Source organism: Agelaius tricolor, unplaced genomic scaffold (genome assembly GCF_023055355.1).
Source record: "Agelaius tricolor isolate 1412-34295 unplaced genomic scaffold, bAgeTri1.0.p SCAF_32, whole genome shotgun sequence".
NCBI classification, from domain to species: domain Eukaryota; kingdom Metazoa; phylum Chordata; class Aves; order Passeriformes; family Icteridae; genus Agelaius; species Agelaius tricolor.
In genome coordinates this window covers 2,506,573-2,524,597 of record NW_027269292.1, presented here as the reverse complement: position 1 = coordinate 2,524,597, position 18,025 = coordinate 2,506,573, and the positions used below count along the sequence as shown (strand labels likewise).

The following is an 18,025-nucleotide window of genomic DNA, read 5'->3' as shown; positions in this document are numbered from 1 at the left end:
TTTTTGTTTGTTTGTTTTTTTAACAGAGTAAAATTGGAAGAGATAGTTGCAGATGATTATGAAGAGATAGATGATGGCTTTATTTACACAACAAAAGAAGACAAAAAAAGGCACAGACACAAGGAGGATGAGGAAGAATTGTCTAGGAATGAAGGCAAGCATAAAAGGAAAAAGAAAAAGGAGAAGCATAACCTTGAGTATTCCTCCTGTAGGGAAGAGACCTCTGTAGATACTTGGGACTCTCAGAAAAGGTATACGAAAAGAAAAAGAAAGGAAGAAGTTAGGGGAAGAAATAAACTCGCAGAAGGTAAGGAAGAGAGCTCTACTTCCCATTCTAAAAAGATGAAAAAAACAGAGAGGGAGAAGCAGTTGGCAACAAAAAAGAAGGATGAAAAGCAGACAAAGGTTGCTGCAGCAAAGATGGCTTTAGAAGGGGCAAATGAGAGCTTTTCTCTAAATTCTGGTAAAAATAGCACCAAAAAGATCACAACACAGTCCAGGAAAAAGAGGGTGGGAACTTCAGATTCCTCCAGCACATCGTCTGACAGTGACAGCAGTGAATTAAATGTGAAGGAAAATAAATCTTCCCATAAACCTGTAGTGGTGACACTTCCCAAAGACAAATCCCAAGCTGCTTCAGAATCTGATGTGAAAACTGATAAAGTGACTGTTAAGTCTAACACTGAAAAGACTAAGACTGCAATTAGTAAAAATGCTAAAAAATCCCTGTCTTCTAGTTCAGATTCTGACTCGAGTACAGACGATGAGAAGGTGACACCAGCACAAGACAGCGCTGCAAAGGAAAAATCAGTGCCAAACCACGTGGTGGCTGTAAAAGCCAGCACCAAGGCTCCCAAAGCACAGAGCTCCTCTTCAGACTCTGATAGTTCAGATTCAGAAACACTGGTCATTAAAAAATCTGCAGCAGGTGCTGGACTGGGTAATTCCATAGTAAGGAACTGCACTAGACAGTTGCCAGCCAGTGTCCAAGGATCCTTTGCCAGCCCGAGCCGTGGAAGGGGGCGTGGAACAGGAGAGGATAACTTCTGGAGAGGCCCTAGGGGCCGTGGGTTTCGTGGGATGATGAGGGGCCATGGGAGAGGAGCAAACCCTGGCTTCTTCTATAACTACAGCAGTGAAGGCCAGAAACAGAGGCAGTTAAATGAAGCTGCGACAAACACTTCTGTCCTTGTCCAGGTGAGTGGCTGACACAGGCAGAGGTCACCTTTCTTTGGCAGCTTGAACTGTACAAAGAACCTACAGGATGAGAGTAATTCATAATAGCAGAAATAGATTAGTGGGATGAAGGCTGATCTTTTATTTACTGCAATTCCATTTGTCAGCCTGAGGACGTGTTTGTGAAACAATAATTGTATTGTATTCTATATCTAAAAACAAAACATGTACCTTGGTCTTCTCAGTGATTCTTGCAATCCAAACAGCATGAACATTGTCTTCTGTTTTCACTGATAGAGGAATTTAATCAGTGGGTTTCTCTTTGTTTCACAGAATCCTGTGGAGTTTCCCAAGAGAGACTATAGTGTGTTACCTCTTCTAGCTGCTCCACCCCAAGTGGGAGAAAGAATTGCCTTTAAGGTAAACTCTGGAAATGATGAATGTTAGTAGGTTTAAATTGCTTCATTTGGGCCACTCTTAAGTTTCTGACCTAACAGTTTCTCTAAAAAATTAACTTGTTGTAAAGCCTGGCTTTGATTTTTGACAAAGTTTGGAGCAAACACAGAAGTTAAGTGCATTTCTTTAGACTTTCTGTATTTGTAGAACACAAGAAATGCTGTCTCTGCTGTCATTGTAGTGTAATTTTCCATGTAAATGTTATTGCAAATCTTACCATACAAATAATTACACTGCACTGCAAAATAAAAAAGTAAATGAAAATTAAATCTCTGCAGCTGAGGAGACTGGGATCCATCTCCCTGATCTCCTCACACAACCTGACCTGAACATAAATCCTTTGGAGCAGCAAGTCCTGGAAGTCTACCTGGGACCATGACTGGCTCTGGGTTCCAGGAGTAGGAGACTTGGCTCTTGCACTTTTCTGTTGCTGAGGAAACTGTGTCTGGATGTAGGTGGAATCATCAAAGATTGGAAAAAGTTACAATTTGTTACTTGTATTTCTTTCAACAGCGCCTGGAACTAAATGAAAATTACAGTCCTGAAATTTCAGACTATAAGGTACTGGTTTTCTTTCCTCCCTTCATTCACAGAACTATGATAGGTGAGGTATGGCTTAAATATTTTGATGCTGTGCAGTGTTTTTCCTTGCATCCAGTTCACTCCATAGGCTATTCCTGGTGCAGCAGTAAAAATCAAAACTCTAGAAGCCAAAACTAATTCAAAATTTTAGAAGTGTAGCTGTTATTAAAAAAAACAAAACCAAACAACCACCAACTACAAGGATTATTAATAACCATTAATATTTTAGAGATGACAAAAAATGCAGGCCCTCAAGTAGAAAAATGTAGCTGTATTTGAGTCTAGTGCTATTTGAAGTTAAGTTACTCTTAAAACTCTTGCAAGTAAAATTTTGTTGCTACTTCAAATAACTTGGTCTCTGGGTAAGTACTGATTTAAACTGCAAAGTTAGTGACAATGAGTAACTTTGGTTTATTGATGCCAGTAGTTACAGATTGCTGAACGTTAATTCTTTGCAGATTTTATACATGGAGACTAGAAAATGTGATGGTCAAATACACTTATTTCCTCTGGCAGCAATCAAGTAGTGCACTGGTTGTAAATATGGAATTGTTATCCAGTGCTGAAGTGTGTCTTACCTGATTCCTTTCTTGTTGCTTTGTGAAGGAGGCAAAAATAATCAGTTGGAATGATGAAAAAAAGCAGATTGAACTGGAGATCCTTTCAACATCAGCAGGACAATGTACGTACCTAGGGACACCAAGGGCTTGTTGTCATGTGCTGTCACCTGGAAAACCAGAAGTCTAAGGAACATTTAATCTTTCAGGAGTATTCCAAATTTCATTGGGATCATTCTCAACACACCCCTCCCCTCCTCATTCCTTCCCCAAAATGTCTATTTACATTGAGAAGCTCTAACCCTTGCTAGTTGAGCTGAAAGATGCTCATGGGTATTTACAAAATAATTTTTTCAGTCAGTTTGAGTGGTCAGTAACTCACCTCTACTGTGGTTTCATTTTCTGAAAGAAATTATTTCAGAAAGGAAGAAAATATATTATTATTTTAGAGAGAAAGTGTGAGGTGATAATGGTGTATCTTCAGTGGGTGTGGAAGTGAGTCCCTGTAATGACAAGGTGCAGTTCCTGAGACCTGAAATGATTAATGTTTGTCAAACTGTGTATCCTGCAGTTGCCATGTAAGCCAGAATTAATGAATTGTCATATGAGCATTTTTGTCAAATTTCAGCAACATATATTTGTTGACTTTCTCATGTGAGTAGTCAGATAATTACCTTAATTTTGGTGTGTAGTACTCAATTTTTCCTCGAGATTTTTGGTTACAATTATGAACCTGGACACTGAGCACAAAAACACCCCAAAACAAATCCCAAAACCAAACTGGTTTTCATCGGCTTTTGTGGTAGACATTTAAAGTTCCTTTGGTTTGTAGCTGGTTGAGCTGTTTGTTTGGTTTTCCAGTTGCTAAGGAGCCAGGGAAGTTCGACCTGGTGTACCAGTCTGCAGATGGAGTGGAGCTGATCGAGTACGCCGTGCCTCAGGACACCAAGGTACGTGGGGCCTGCTCTGAGTCCTGCCACCAGCTCTGCAGGGCTGGCACCTGCCCTGCTTCCTGCCTTTCCTCACCTCAGGGACATTCCCTTTGTAATCATGCATCTGATTTGAATCAATGGAAGCAAAACCCATTGTTTCTTTCTAGCAAGAACATGCGTGTTTACATCATAATTATCAGTTCTTGTGTGGTACTCAGTTAACTGGGGTCACAGCCACTCATCTAAGTTCTTGTTTTGGCTAATAAACAACATCATGTCTCATAAAGATCCTTTCTCACCAGCTTTTCCTTTCATCACTGTTGTTCTTACCTGCACCTTTCCGTACCCAGGACATCAGGCAGGTTGAGGTTCACCAGTGGGATCAGTGACTCACAGGAGGGGCTGTGACCTCAGTTCAGTGGTTCTGTTGTTCAGGTCTAGGCAAAAGCATAACAGCACAGAAATTGTGCCTGCTGGTGCTGCTGGCACCTGCCAAGTGCTGCCTGTGGTTTGTTTTCAGATAACTGAAAGCTGGGATGCACTGATAGAGCCAAGACTGATTGTGGAGCCTCCAGTTAATGGATCCAGCCTTGAAAATGGAACATCTAGGATGTGAAAAGATGTGAACAATTGTACAGATCTGTTCTGTGAAATGCTGCCTTCTGGTTCTGAGGGTGGTAGGTGCACTGGTGGATGTTACTGTCTTAAAAAGAAGTAGGCCAAAAGAAAAACAGTTTTTTCCCTTAGGCTATGTTTTTATGTAATACATGAAAACTTTGTTTATTACAGGAAGTCTAATATTGTTCTGTTGGGTTTGAATATTTATATCCTACTGTAGCAAGCTGCAGAACTGGAATGGTTTGATTAAAAGATAAAACACAACCCTGTACTGTGAGTAACTGTTTAAATGTCTGGGTTTGGCTAAGCTGTATAACTGCCAGAGGTCACTTTCATTTAAAAAATTATTATAAATATTGTTGCTGTGCAGAACTGTCCCTCTGCTGCTGCCACAGGATACAAATGCTGTGACTTTGCAGTTATTTAAAGAGTTCACCTAAACATATCCAGAAAAGCATGTGGATTTCAAGCTTCTGTAGTTTTGAGGCAGATAAATAGCACTGGTAACTGTCAACTTTTCCTAGAACCAGTGAAATATAACATGAACCCCTGGGACAATTGTGTCCCACTGTGTTAATCCATGTAGGCTCTGAAAGCCTTTGTTGTTGGTTTTAGAGCAAACCCTCTTGCCCTAAAGTGCTGAAGTTTCTGTGCTGCCTTTCTTCTTCCCTTTCCAGCAGCAGAATGGGTCAACAGGTGCTGGCAAGGCACTGCACTGACAGCTCTAGTAATTATTAGCATTGAGGGGGCACCTTGTACCTCTGGAGCCTTGGCAAGTCTTACACTTTCAGATAATCCCTGTGCTAGGTAGTTAACTCCTACAGAGAAGACATGGGAGAAAACAAACCCTAGATACAAACAAACACCTGAAAATTTGTCCATTAAGGTTTAGCTGTCATGTACTCTGACCTAGTGCATGAATCCATTAAAGTACTGATTTTTGCATCAGCCCTACTAAAATATCTTGTTTGTGAAGGAATCGTTTTTATACAAGTAAAAGGAGTTTGTGTTTTGTGGTTCACTTCAGATACCATTAATTCATGCTAGGATTTTTTTCTTTAGAGAAAAGTTCAGTTAGATTTGTGTGGCTGTTCTTGCAGTCTGGATGAAAAGATGCCAGACATGAGCACAGTCATGCTCAGACACTGGGGATTAATGGAAGGATTGTTTTCCTAAGGGAAATTGTTACTTGTTGATTCTTAGGAAGTTGCAAAAGCTAAATGCAAGTGTTTCACAGTACCTCTTGTTCCATTGCCTACTGTGCATTTTTGGCATGAATTAAATGGATGGAGAGTCACTCTGGCTGTGCCAAACAGGTGATGCTTGAAAACAAATACACCCCTGAGAAAGGGTATTTTGAAGGTAAAATCTTGAGTTTTATTTACCCATTGTTACTAAGTTTGCATGAAGCTACTGCTTCACTGCTCAATTCAAATCAGACCAAGGGCAGGCAGCCCAAGGGAACTGCCAAGAGCCCTCCCTGTCCCATCCAGGTCCTGCTCTGAGGAATCCAGAATGGGACAATGTGCACATAAATCCCACAAGGAGGTGGTGAAATGCTGAACAAACCCTCACTGCTGCCTTCCTGCTCCCTGAGGCTCTCCCATCTCTCACCAGCCCCTTTGCTGGGGGCAGGAATGGGAGGTACAATTTATCCCACTGTGCTTCCAAAGCCCTGCTTGGGCTCTGTGGGGCACTTTGAATATGCAGTGTCTGGGCAAAGGGTTACATTTAGTTCAGAACCACAGGAAGTTCTCAAGTATTTGCAAGCAAAAGTGAGTAATAACTTAAGTAGCTATTTAAATGGTAGCAGTAATTTTTTTATGTTAAAACTTTATTGTCTGATAGACAACAGGAGGGGTTGGGCTTCCTCCAAACCAGAATTTCAAGCCCTCTATGACAATGTAGAACTTAAATTGCTCATCTGAGCTCTAAACTGTGCTATGCTCTGGAAGCAGAAGCTGCAATTGCGAGAGTTTATATTTACCCTTTTTATTTGCATACCTTTGTCTATATCAGTTGATACCACTTGAGTGCCACAGAAAATACAGTGAAGGTGCTGAGTCTTTGAAAGATGACTTACTTAGTCTGGATAAGCCCAGGGTGTTCGTTCACCTATGGAAAAATAAAAAATGCAGACATTAAGAGCTGCTCTTTTGTCCCATCTCATGCACAGCACAGCTCTCCAAGAGCATTCCTTTGCAGTCACTGTCAGCCACCCCCTGTCAGGTGTTTGCATTTCCTCTGACAGCAGTTACAAAGTCCTGCTCAGCACATCCCAACCACGCTGTAAACCTGTGGCACCATGCCCATCTCCTAGAAACTCCTCCACCCTCCAGCACATGACAGAGCTGATCCCTGAACTTTTGCTCCTGTCACAGCCCTGCAGCCCCAAATGCCTCCATTGTCCTTTCTGCACCTGCACCTGTTACTGAGCAGTGACTCAGAGCCCTGTGACACACAACCCCTCTGCAGCTTATCCTGAAGGAGTGTTAAAAGGCTGGAGGGATAACTGATGTAGGTACAAGTTCATGTTTTCTGTGCAACATAACTTTACAGTGATTCTCCAGATTTAATTTAATAGTCCAAAAGAACTGGCTAGGAGCAGATTTCCCTTGTAACAGACCACCCAACATTGATTCTTTTGAGTGCTTTATACAGTGAGCATGAACATGAGCTAGCAGTATGCCCAGATGGCCAAAAAGGCCAACAGCCCCTGGCCTGGAGCAGGAACAGTGGCCAGCAGGACCAGGGAAGTCGTTCTTCCCCTGTAGTCAGCACTGGTGAGGGCACACCTCGAGTGCTGTGTCCAGTTCTGGGCCCTCAGTTTGGGGAGGACGCTGAGATGCTTGAACATGTCCAAAGGGGGCAATGAGGCTGGAGAGGGAACACAAACCCTGTGAGGAACCACTGAGGGAGCTGAGGGTGCTCAGCCTGGAGAAAAGGAGACTCAGGGGAGACCTTATCACTCTCTACAACCCCCTAAAAGGTGGCTGTGGCCACGTGGGGCTGGGCTCCCAGGCAGCACTGACAGAATGAGAGGACACAATCCTAAGCTGTGCCAAGGCAAGTTTTGGTTAGATGTTAGAAAGAAATTCTTCACTGAAAGAGTGGTTGGGCACTCGAATCGTCTGCCCAGGGAGGTGGTGGAATCACCATCCCTGTAGTTTAAAAACCAAACTGGATGTGACAGTCAGTGCCATGGTTTAGTTGATGAGGAGATGTTAGTTTAGGTCATAGCTTGGACTGGATGATCTTAAAGGTCTTTTTCAACCAAGTTAATTCTGTGATTCTGTGTAACTCCTGAACATTCTTGGAAGTCCCCAAGGACTAACACCAACAAGATTGCCTGCTAATACTTTTAAATGACATTAAAGGGAACCTCAGCAGTTCTCCCCACAAAGTGTTCTTTGCCCAGTGGACAAGAGTTGAGAGCACACGGCTGCTTCTGCTGCAGCCCATCAGGTTCTGTTCAAATTATTGCAGGGCCACAGACTTTGTGCCAGGCTGCTCCTTTTATCCCTGCTGCCAGCATGGGTGGAGAAATACAGAGGGCGCCAAGAAAGTCCCTGGGACACCCGCAGACAGGGCAGAAGAGGAAGAGATCAGTGGAACAATTTGCAGTCAAGTTAGTTGAGACAGGAGTACTTGCCATGTTGCTATTCAGCATCAATGTTCCCGTTAGAAACAGTGATTATTGAACAGTTAGACTGAGAAAAAGAAATTTGAGGAAGCATCTTCTGTTAAGACGGTTTCCACAATCACAAAGCAGTAATCTGTGTGCTTTAAAAACATTGCACTGGCATCAGCTTTTGCAAACAGATTATTTTTAAAGTCCTTTCAAACCCAATGAGTCCGTAGAATCTCCAGCATCCAGGTTACCCTCAGCTCGGAGCAGCTGGGGCGGTGCTCGGGGGGATTTGGGGTTCACACCCTGCCTGAGCCCCGGGCGGACAGCGCTGGGCTGTCCCGAGTTCTCTTGGGCCGCCCCGGCGGGGAGCGGGGCGGGCAGCGCGGGTGCCACCGCACCCAAACGCCCCCGGAACCGACCCCGAGGCCTCCGGGCACCGCCGGGTGACGCAGCCCCGACCCCGGCTCGGAGCCCCCGGCCCGGCCGCAGCCCCGCGGGTCCCGTTCCGCAGGGCAGAGCCCCCGCATCCCGGGGCTGCCCGGCTCCCACATGGGCGGGCGCCTCAGGGTTCGTCCCCCGGCTGCCGCCCCTCCCGTCGGGGCGGGGATCGGACACGTAATTTTCCGGAAAGCCCCAGCCATAGTTTCGTTTCTCCGAACCCTGGTTTCTTTCGGTCCTTGGGGCAGCTGCGGACGGGGCGATGGCGGCGCTGGAGTCGGAGCCGGGCCTGTCGGGGCTGGAGGAGGAGCTCACCTGCTCCATCTGCCTCTGCCTCTTCAGCAGCCCCGTGACGGTGCCCTGCGGGCACAACTTCTGCGCCTCCTGCCTGGAGCTCACCTGGGCCGGCCTCACGGGGGGCTTCAGCTGCCCGCAGTGCCGGGCCACCTTCGCGGGCCGCCCGCAGCTGCAGAAGAACACGGTGCTGTGCCGGGTGGTGGAGCAGCTCCAGGGCCGCTCCGGGGCCAAGGGCGAGGAAGAGGAGGAGAATGAGGATGGGGATGGGGATGGGGATGGGGAGGCGGGGGGGTGCTGGGCGGAGGAGCCCCCCGTGTTCTGCGACAGCTGCCGGGAGGCGCCGGCCGTGCAGACCTGCCTGACCTGCACCGCGTCCTTCTGCGCCGAGCACCTGCGGCCGCACCGCGACAGCCCCGCCTTCCGCGACCACCAGCTCTGCCCGACCGTGCGCGACCTGCAGCTGCGCAAGTGCCCCCAGCACAACAGGCTCTTCGAGTTCTTCTGCGGCAAGCACGGCGTCTGCATCTGCTCCCTCTGCCTGCTCGGGCACAAGCTGTGCCCCACCAGCCCCTTGGAGCAGGCAAAAGCCTCTGCCCAGGTGAGCAGCCGGGCTGGGCGGGGGTGGCCGATGGCCCCCGGCGCTGGAACCCCCTCCCAAGGGCACCCCGGGGCGCCCCTTGGCTCCCTCGGTGCCGGGGGAGCCGCTCTGGAGTGCGGGGAGGAGGCCGGAACAAGCCGTCGATTGTAAATCTCGTGTCTGGCATTGGTGAACAGTTACCTGCCCTCCAACACGTGCTCAGGCACGTCCCCAGAGCCATTCCTCGCGTTTTCCTCGTCTCTCCAAGATGTTGCTCAAGAGCAGGGGTCTGGGAAGGCGCTGTCAGGGAGCTGCATTGACTGGGCTGGGCTGGGCTGGGCTGGGCTCAGCAGTGAGGCCTCCCATATTCTGTGGCGTCACCCAGAACTCTGAGCCTCCTCTGCTGCCCTGCTCCCTGCCAGGGCTTGGCACTGCCTGAGGGGCCGACAGGCCGCTGCAGATGTACTTAAGAAGAATTATAAAGCTATCCTAGACCTCAAGTGTGTAGATGAAAGACAGAAGGAGGTTCACAGAGTAGAAGGGAAGGGAGCCTGGCCTTCAAATTTTCCAGCACAGCTGAAAATCAGTGTGCATGAGTAAAGTATGCTGAAAAGGTTTAGGTGGTCAAACTCCCATCTGTTCAGTGGGTGTGTACACAGCTTAGCTGCAGAACTTAGCCCTGACTGAGCTTAGCAGAATCTTCAACTAAAGGAACAGGTAAATCACATCTGAGGGAGAACGTTCTCAAAAGGAGTGGGGTGAGCAGTAGCATCAATTTAGTGCTGGAAGTCCAACCTGAGAGCTAATGTAACATTTATTCTTAGCATGGGAACTGCTGTGCTGATGAAAGCAGCGGGTCCTTTACGAAGGGAGTGTCTGCAATGGTATCCTGCTCTTGGGAGAGGTGGGGAGGGTGTGGGTGCCACAAGCCACACATGTGCAGGATGATACTTTTACACCCCCTAAGGTTCAAGGGAAGGTAGGTTTTAAGCTGAGAGTAATAAATGCTTACAAGAGTATTTAAATCTGAGAGCAGACATGACAACTGCTTCTCTGAAATGCTTTCTGGTCTCTCCTGTTGCAGTCACTGCTGAAGAAAAAACTTGCGGAGCTGCATAACCAGAGTGAAAGAACTGCCCGGGCAATGAGCACGGTGAAAACAAAACAGAGCCAATCTGCTGTAAGTGGGGAACTGCTCAGAGTGCTCTCAGGTTGCCTGGCACCCGCTGGCCACTGCATGGTGTTGGTCATTGTACCCTTGTGACAAGGGCTGTGGTGCTGAGGCTGCATTGGCAGGAGAAGGTGTTACTAGGAAGAAACAGAAAAGAGGAGTTTTGGCAGGGCCAGGCAGCTCTGTGGGAGATGGGAGTGAACCTGGCACTGCTCAAGGTTTTACACCCTCGCGTGAGGGTGACGCTGAGAATGGGCTCCATTCCTTCTGAGTGAAGGAATTTGCTTTCTAAACCACATAGAAATCGACAGCTCTTCTCCTGCTTGTTTCAAGGAAAAGAAGCCCACGTTTCTCAGAGGCTTTCATTTGGTAGCACTTAAGAGTATTTTGTTTATAAACTGTTCTTTTGAAATCAGTGCCTATCTGCTCTTGTCTGCCCCAGGAGACAGCTTCAAGAAAGAAGGAATTGATCAGAAATGAGTTTTCAGAAGTTAAAGCTGTAATTGAAGAAAGAGAAAATGAGATCATGAAAGCAATTACAGAGGAAGAAAAGAGAGTTTGGAATAAGTTTGATTATATTTACAGTGTTCTGGGAAATAAGAAGAACGAAATTCAGTCTCTGAAAGATCAGATTGAGATGGCACTGACTGAAAGTGATGATATTCTCTTTTTGAAGGTAATGTGTCATTTAAGTGTGAATCCAATTCTTCATTCTAGTATGCAGAATGACAAAAACCTGCTGTGGCCTTGCTCTCCAGAGACTTCCAGTCAAATGGAAATGCAGTGGTGTGCAAGAACCTGCTATCAAAGGATGTCCTGAAAAGTACACAAATATCAGTGAAAGAATGCTGAAGGGGTGTCTGGTAACTGTCCCAGTTCAGCCACAGCCTCTGCCACAGGCAGAGGGGTCACTGTGCAGGAGTCACTTCTGTGAGGTGTGGCAGCTCTGTCCTGGGACCTGGTCATTGGTTACCAGTGGGAATTAAGGTGTCTGAGCTGCTGCTGGAATTTTGCCATGAGCTGTGTCTGACTGTGGCCTTTGTTCCCTTGAATTTGAGATGAATGCACAAACTGCATCCCATTTAAAGTAAGTTGGTTGTATTTTTCTCTGTGTGCTACACAAGGTGGTCTCTCATTTGCCGTTTCAGAGAGCAACAGCACTGCAACGAACATCAACAAAAGAGGCTTTTGTTCCTGTAGTTGAAATGGACCAAAATGTGATGCATTCCACTTACCAGTCTGCCATTACCCTCAAAGACATAGTGAAAGTTTCAATAATTCAGAGTCGGGAGAAAAAAGAAGATACCATGTCACTGGGTAAATTGGCATTTTCTACTTTTGCTTTGAGCTGAAATGAGGGATCTTTCCTCTCCAATCCAAATACAATTTTTTAAAAGAGTGCAACAAATACAGTTGCTTAATATAAATTGTGTCTTCCAATCTCTGCAGTGCTCCATTTCCACACAAAAACATCACAGTCTGGGCTAAATTGGAAGACAAAACGTGCCAGTGTTTCTTCACTATTATCTGTACTTGGATAAGCTGATGAGTATCATGATATTACACCCTTCTGGTACAGCTCAGCCTTTCTTCCTTGGAGTAATTTATGGTGTAACTATGTAGCAGGGTTGGATGTGGTTAGGATGTGGATTTGAGGCAGCTTGGAAAGGCTTTAGAGTGGCAGGACTCCACCTGCCATAAGGCAGGAAAGATGGATAAGATGGAAAAATGTCCTCACTAATGCATGAGTGTTCCTGACCATACAAACCATAATGTAAATTATCACCATTGCAGCAAAACCTGCGAAAATTCAGATCCCTTCAGCAGCTCATCCAAGCAAAGCCGCTGTTGGAAAAAAGCCTCGCGGACCAGGTAAGTGCTATAGAACACCATCCTGTCCCAGCTATGGCCTCACTGTTAAATAGGAGTTGAGGCAGTTACCCAAGAGCTGTTTGCTGTGGTGGTGATGCAGTGATGAGCTGCACCTTGGCACAGGGAAGGGAGGGTGCTTTGGGATATTTGGGGATGCATGCCTTGTGAGCTGGACAGGTGAACTGCACAGGTACATGGCTGCATCAGCTGTAGTGGTGTCAGTGTGGGCTGTAAAGCAAAGCAGAGCCTCTCCACCCTCTTGTTGGTGCAGTTTTTTTTTTAATTTGTGCCAAACACCTTTTGGTTTGTTTGATAGATTTGTATGTATTGAGTTCTGCTTAGGATCTGTTCATGTTCTGGTTTTTTTCTTCCTTCCTCACAGTCCAGACCCTCAAAGAGAAAACTGTTCCCCCAGCTCAAAACACTTCACAGGGGGAGACAGATACCACCAGTAAGTGGGGATTAAAGGAGCCTTACTCAAACATTTTGCTGCCTCCAGTCTAGGGCTGGGGTGTTGGTCTTTGTGGCAGGTTATACTGGGGCCTTTAAGTTCTGTTTTGTCCAGATACCAGAATTAATGGGCACTGTAGCCTGTTTGGATGATCTTCCATGTTTTCTTTTTGACATAAATGTAAGTGTTAAGAAGCAGCTTCTGTTACTTCCAGGGAGCTCTTGTCACATGGTCCAAGTGCTGGGTGTGGGGCAGTCAGGGGGTGTGCTGGGGAAGCAGGACTGCAATGGAGCTGCAGCTCCTGTTGCTGCACTGAAAGCTCTGTGGTAAAGAGGAAAGGAATAGTCAGTGTTCCTCACGGGAACAGGAGCATTCCACGTGCCTGGACACACTGCTCCTGGAGGGGAGATCAAGCTCCTTCCAGGCTTATGACCCTGTGAAATAGGAAGCAAATGGAAGGTTGTGCTTGATGTGCAGCTTTCCAGTGTGAGGGTATTTGTACATGGCTTCAGCCTGCTGGACTCTCTGTACTGCTGCAGTTTCAGGAGAGCCATGGTGATGGTATTACAGCTGACACAGTCTTACCAGTGGCTTTTGCCTCCCAGTAGTACTCACAGTTTACTTTTTTCTTTTTCCCCCTTCAGAAGAGAAAAAGAAAGCTGCTAAAGTTGGTGAGTCCAAACTTTCATCATGTGTATTATAATTTTCATTGACTGCTCTTAAAATGATAAGATGGTCTTTAGTGTTTGTGTATTGAACAAAAGTTCAGCTCTTGCTGGGCCAATGTGGGAGCAATCAAACACTGAGAGAAGCTGTCCAGAGAGTGGGATTTTTAAAACTTGACATGACAGTGAACAGCATGGGCTAATATTGAAGTTAACCATGCATGGAGCAGGAGGCTAAACCAGATCAGCTCCAGCCTGAGTGTCTGATGGGGTGTTAAACATGTGAGGGCTCTTCCCAGCTGGCCAAACTCTCTGTTCTTCTGTTGACACAGCACCACCCACCACACCAACTGCCCCAGCTGCTGCTGCTAAAGTGCTGATTGACAGCTTCCTGAAGAAACCCAGAGAGGAGCTCTTGCAGTGTAAGACACCCAACATTGCACTTCTTAAAGATGAACCTTGCTCTTGTCGTACTGGTGCTATGTGTCCTCTCTATTGTCCTGACAAAATTACATCTGAGGGGTTTTGTTAGCTTAATAGATTGTTACAAATGAAGGAAATTTCTGGAGAAAAAGAGGGGCAGGAGGTTCTTTTGCTGGATGAATCAAATTAATCTTCAGCACCTGTGAATCTTTATGAAGATAAATGAAGTTTTTTAAGTAAGGATCTTGGTTTCCCCCAAAAAGACAGCGTTAGGGTAGCCTGGAAACACATTGTAATGCACTGGATTGTTTTAAAATAAAATGCAGGCTTTCATGTGAGCCCATGATGGCTTGTTAAGATGCTATACAACATGGCATACCTTTTGCTGCCAGATCAGCCATTGCCTTTTTTGGGGTGCTTGGGTGATAAAGGGATCCTGTGAGGCTGCAGGAAGGAAGAAAACTCTCCCTCCATTTGCCTGTTGTGTGACATCGAGCTGCAGTTGAACCCAGCAGTTTGCACTGTGGCCCTAAGAGCTGGCTGTGCTGAGGAGGAGAGCAGAGCTGGCAGATACACATGGCAGCAAGTGCTGAGGTGGGACAGGATAAACAGAAGTGCTTTGTTCTTCAGCACCTCCGAGTGACTCTTGTCATTGCAGATGCTGCCAACATCACCCTGGATTACAACACGGCCCACACCACCATGGTTCTGGCTGAGAACTACACCAGGATGTCCATCTCAGACACCTTCCCAGGCCACAGGCACCACCCTCAGCGCTTCACCGATTACCGCCAGGTGCTGGGCTTCCAGTGCTTCAAGAGGGGCATCCACTACTGGGAGGTGGAGCTGCAGCAGAGCAGCTTCTGCGGCCTCGGCGTCTGCTACGGCAGCATGGAGCGCCAGGGCCCCCAGAGCCGCCTGGGCAGGAACAGCAAGTCCTGGTGCATCGAGTGGCTCAACTCCAGATTGTCCTCCTGGCACAACGACGTGGAAAAGATCCTGCCCAACACAAAGGCTACCAAGATCGGGGTGCTGCTCCACTGCGATGGGGGCTTTCTGATTTTCATGGCAGTGGGGGAGAAGAATAACCTGATCTATAAATTCAAAGCCCAGTTCACTGAAGCCTTGTACCCAGCCTTCTGGCTGTTCTCCAGTGATGCTGTTCTCTCTCTGTGTCACATGAAAGAATAAGGTCTGGTATCTCAGTTTAGTTAATTTACAGCAGAGATAATCTGTCTCAAAGATTGATTATTTGACAGCAAAATTATCATCTCTTTTAAGCAGTTTAGAAAATCTGCCAATTCTTTGGTCTGAATTGCTAAAGCCTTTAGATAGTGATTTAGCAAAATGTTGGTGATGGTACAAACTACAAGGGTTTGCAAAGGTCTTGATTGCCCTGAAATCAAAGTTATGATGCAAATCCTTGTTAAATGTCTTCAGTGGCGCCTGTGGCTTCTGTGGTTTCCTGTAAAGGAGCAACAGCATTAATGTGTTCATGGGTAACAATGACCCCTTTGAGAAAGAAACAGGAAGAATTCCTTGACAAATTCAAGCTTTGAGGGAGGTCTCACTGTTGCCTTTTGGCCTGTGCACAGACTGTTGTCCATACAGGTGTTCTCAGTGTAGGACTCCACCAGATGCTACAGAAAGAGCTGTTGAAATCCCTAAGTTCAGGCTGTAAGATATAAAAGCCACTATGACAAATCTCATCAGAATGGAACTGCAGAGACTTCTAGAATTGATGGGAATAAATGGTATTAGAATCACCAGGAAACAAATGGCATCAGCCCAGACACTGGGGATACAGCAGAGAGTTGTCAGGAAGACATCCTGCAGAGCAGTGGTGTGCATCCTGTGGTGAAGATTGTGGGATGAAGCATTCTGTGTCACCTTCTGACGCAAAACATGCCTCACATCTTTACGCTGAAGGCTCTTCAGTGCTGGGTTTTTGTGTGTGCTGAGGAGTTCAGAGGGTGCATTCCTGCTCTCAGGTTCTCCTGTTCTAATGGTTTTCCTCTTTATGAGGTGGGATATTCTCTGCTGGTGTATCTTTTGTTGTTCAGGTGGTAGAAACTGGATTTCTTGCATGTTTTTGGGACTCCAGTTTGAGGAGTCTCAAGACAGAGTGCAAGTACTTGGAAAATGGTTCCTCTCTGCTGGTTCCTCTCTGCATGAAGCCTATGGGCAGACAGGGTGAGTCTTCTGACATACAGGCAATTAGAACAAAGGAGAGTATACATCCATTCTACCTAGGATGGATTTTTAATTCTCCTGGTGTTCTTTGGGGTGTGGTATGTCTTCAGAAGTTCTCACCAGGTACAGAGAAATCTGTACTTCTTTCTTACAACTTTAAAACAGTCTGTAGGCAATCAAGGTGTTTGGATCTCATAGGGCCTGTACCTTGTTGCTGCCTCTGGACTTTTGTGCCAGCTTTTATTTCTTGTGGCCCATGGGAAGCTCACACGAGAGCCTTCCTGGACTTGGATTTCTAAAACTGCCCTTACAGGACTTGGTGAAATAGAACACAAAGCCACTGCTGGCAGTTTGGCAGGGAATTGTTAGAAGGCTTAAAAGAACCTCTGTGACTACACTCCACATTAGCCAAAGTGCTTTGGAGAGAGGCTTTCAGGAGTTCAGGCTTGGTGTCTATTTTTACTTGGTTTGTAAACTCTTAGTACTTTGTCAAGGATAGCACAAGTCTCATTTCTTCCAATTTTTTGGTCAGAATAGGATATGGATTGGATGGTGGATGTGAAAGTGCCATGGCTGTCTATGGAGCAGTTCTGCTCTCTGAAGGGTCTCCCCCTTTCCAAAGCACAGTCAGCACTAAAACTCCCAGCCTGAGCAGAATGCTGCAAAAGGTGCAGAAGGAAGGAGGCTGTGTCCTGCTGGGAGCCAGGAATGGGTGACAAACTGGGTTTTCTGCCCTTCCAGTTTTTCAGCAGTGAAAGATAAGAGCAGTTGCCTCTGAGAAATCCTTTTGCTCCTTGGCTGTGCCCAGGGCTGCAGATGCACTCAGCAGGGTGCTGAAGGAGTTCTCTGTCCCTTGGTTGTGGGCAAAAACGTGCTCCAGCAGTCTGTGCAGTGGAGAAAGTCCCCATCCTCTGTTCCCTGCTTCTTGACTTCAAAGAGGTGTCAGTGCTGGCCTCTGAGTCTGTGGCCATGGTCTGGAGGGACACCCAGACAAAGTCAAGAGCAGCTTCTATTCTGCCTTGTTGGACAGAGTGGGATCCTTGGCATGGGACACTGGTGCAGGACCAAGCATGTGGAACACATGAGGTGTCCTGCATTGCCAGGCAGTGAAACAAGCCTTCTGCTGGGCCCCTGATCCTCTGTTCTCTTTCTTTTGTGCTATGAATGACTAGAAGTCATAGAGTGAAGTTCTGTTAATTTGGAATTCACAGAATCACAGAATGTTCTGAGTTGGAAGGGATTCACAAGGATCCCTGAGTCCAGCTCTTGAGTGAATGATCCATATGGGGATGGAAATGGGGACCTTGGCATTACTGGGACCAATCTCTGGGCATCTGAGAAATCTTTTGGTTAGCTTCAGGTCTCTTGCATATTTTGGAACATTAGTGTGATATAACTTTAATAACTAATAATAAATATTAGTGTGTTTAGGAGAAATACTAGTTACTGCATGATAAATGATCATTTTAAAGCCTTTTCAACACAACTGAAGTGGTTTTACTTGGGCACTACCTGTAAGAGCTGCACTGGTTTTAAATAAGGCATTTATAGGAGCACATATTTTAATTGTAATTCTATTTTTAGTATTAAAATGAAAGCAACTTAGTCTAGAAAAAGAACTAATTGTGGTGTTAACATCATGAGAATGTGCATTGATTTGCATTTTAATATACAAATTAGAGTAAATCAGAAAAACAGTTGCTGAATGAAAATAAATGAATGTTTAATCTTTTCTTCAATTAAAGGCATCAGTAAAGCAGTGTACTTAGAAAAAGATAAGCAGTTATAAACCTGTTGATTATACTGATATATCAGCCCTGTACTTCAGTCTGTATAAGATGTGTTATTGTTTGTAGCTGTGCCAGCCACACACAGGCAGGGCCACCACCATGGGCTTTGTGCCACCTGGTCCCTGTGCCCACTCCAGGGGCTGGATGGTGGTTTGGTGATGGCTTGAATTCAATAAAAACTCACAGTAAACCCTAA

The 18,025-nt window shown here is 46.1% G+C and overlaps 2 protein-coding genes and 1 long non-coding RNA gene across 4 annotated transcripts in view; 2 read left to right on the top strand and 1 right to left on the bottom strand.

The window, feature by feature from the left end:
- The window catches only part of COIL (coilin), a 5,828-nt gene extending 1,243 nt beyond the window's left edge, over positions 1–4,585 (top strand). Inside the window, exons 2-7 of the mRNA XM_071451255.1 lie at positions 27–1,197; positions 1,510–1,596; positions 2,146–2,193; positions 2,821–2,896; positions 3,633–3,721; positions 4,224–4,585. Coding sequence (XP_071307356.1) covers positions 27–1,197; positions 1,510–1,596; positions 2,146–2,193; positions 2,821–2,896; positions 3,633–3,721; positions 4,224–4,319 — 1,567 coding nt within the window. The 3' untranslated portion in view covers positions 4,320–4,585. The remainder of the gene's footprint in view (positions 1–26; positions 1,198–1,509; positions 1,597–2,145; positions 2,194–2,820; positions 2,897–3,632; positions 3,722–4,223) is intronic.
- On the bottom strand, positions 57–9,598 carry LOC139601889 (uncharacterized). Its single transcript, XR_011683042.1, has 4 exons — positions 9,466–9,598; positions 6,326–6,436; positions 1,408–4,140; positions 57–1,257 (listed from the first exon to the last, which is right to left on the bottom strand). It is a non-coding gene; the product is annotated as an uncharacterized lncRNA (long non-coding RNA).
- Positions 8,493–18,025, top strand: TRIM25 (tripartite motif containing 25). Of its 2 annotated transcripts, XM_071451246.1 has the most exons (9): positions 8,529–9,285; positions 10,349–10,444; positions 10,878–11,111; positions 11,584–11,752; positions 12,230–12,307; positions 12,690–12,758; positions 13,403–13,429; positions 13,756–13,845; positions 14,505–18,025. In XM_071451246.1, exons 1-9 carry the CDS (start codon positions 8,653–8,655, stop codon positions 15,035–15,037), a joined length of 1,929 nt encoding a protein of 642 aa, XP_071307347.1. In that variant the 5' UTR covers positions 8,529–8,652; the 3' UTR covers positions 15,038–18,025. The 2 variants fall into 2 exon arrangements, with proteins under 2 accessions (XP_071307348.1, XP_071307347.1); XM_071451247.1 differs by lacking the exon at positions 12,690–12,758 and having other exon boundaries at positions 8,493–9,285.

What these genes read in the sequence shown, in the direction of transcription:
- TRIM25 (XM_071451246.1), top strand. Translation starts at nt 8,653, where the DNA reads ATGGCGGCGCTGGAGTCGGAGCCGGGCCTGTCGGGGCTGGAGGAGGAG. An exon ending in AGGCAAAAGCCTCTGCCCAG is followed by an intron (nt 9,286 to 10,348) that starts GTGAGCAGCCGG and finishes CTCCTGTTGCAG; the next exon opens with TCACTGCTGAAGAAAAAACT. An exon ending in ATGATATTCTCTTTTTGAAG is followed by an intron (nt 11,112 to 11,583) that starts GTAATGTGTCAT and finishes TTGCCGTTTCAG; the next exon opens with AGAGCAACAGCACTGCAACG.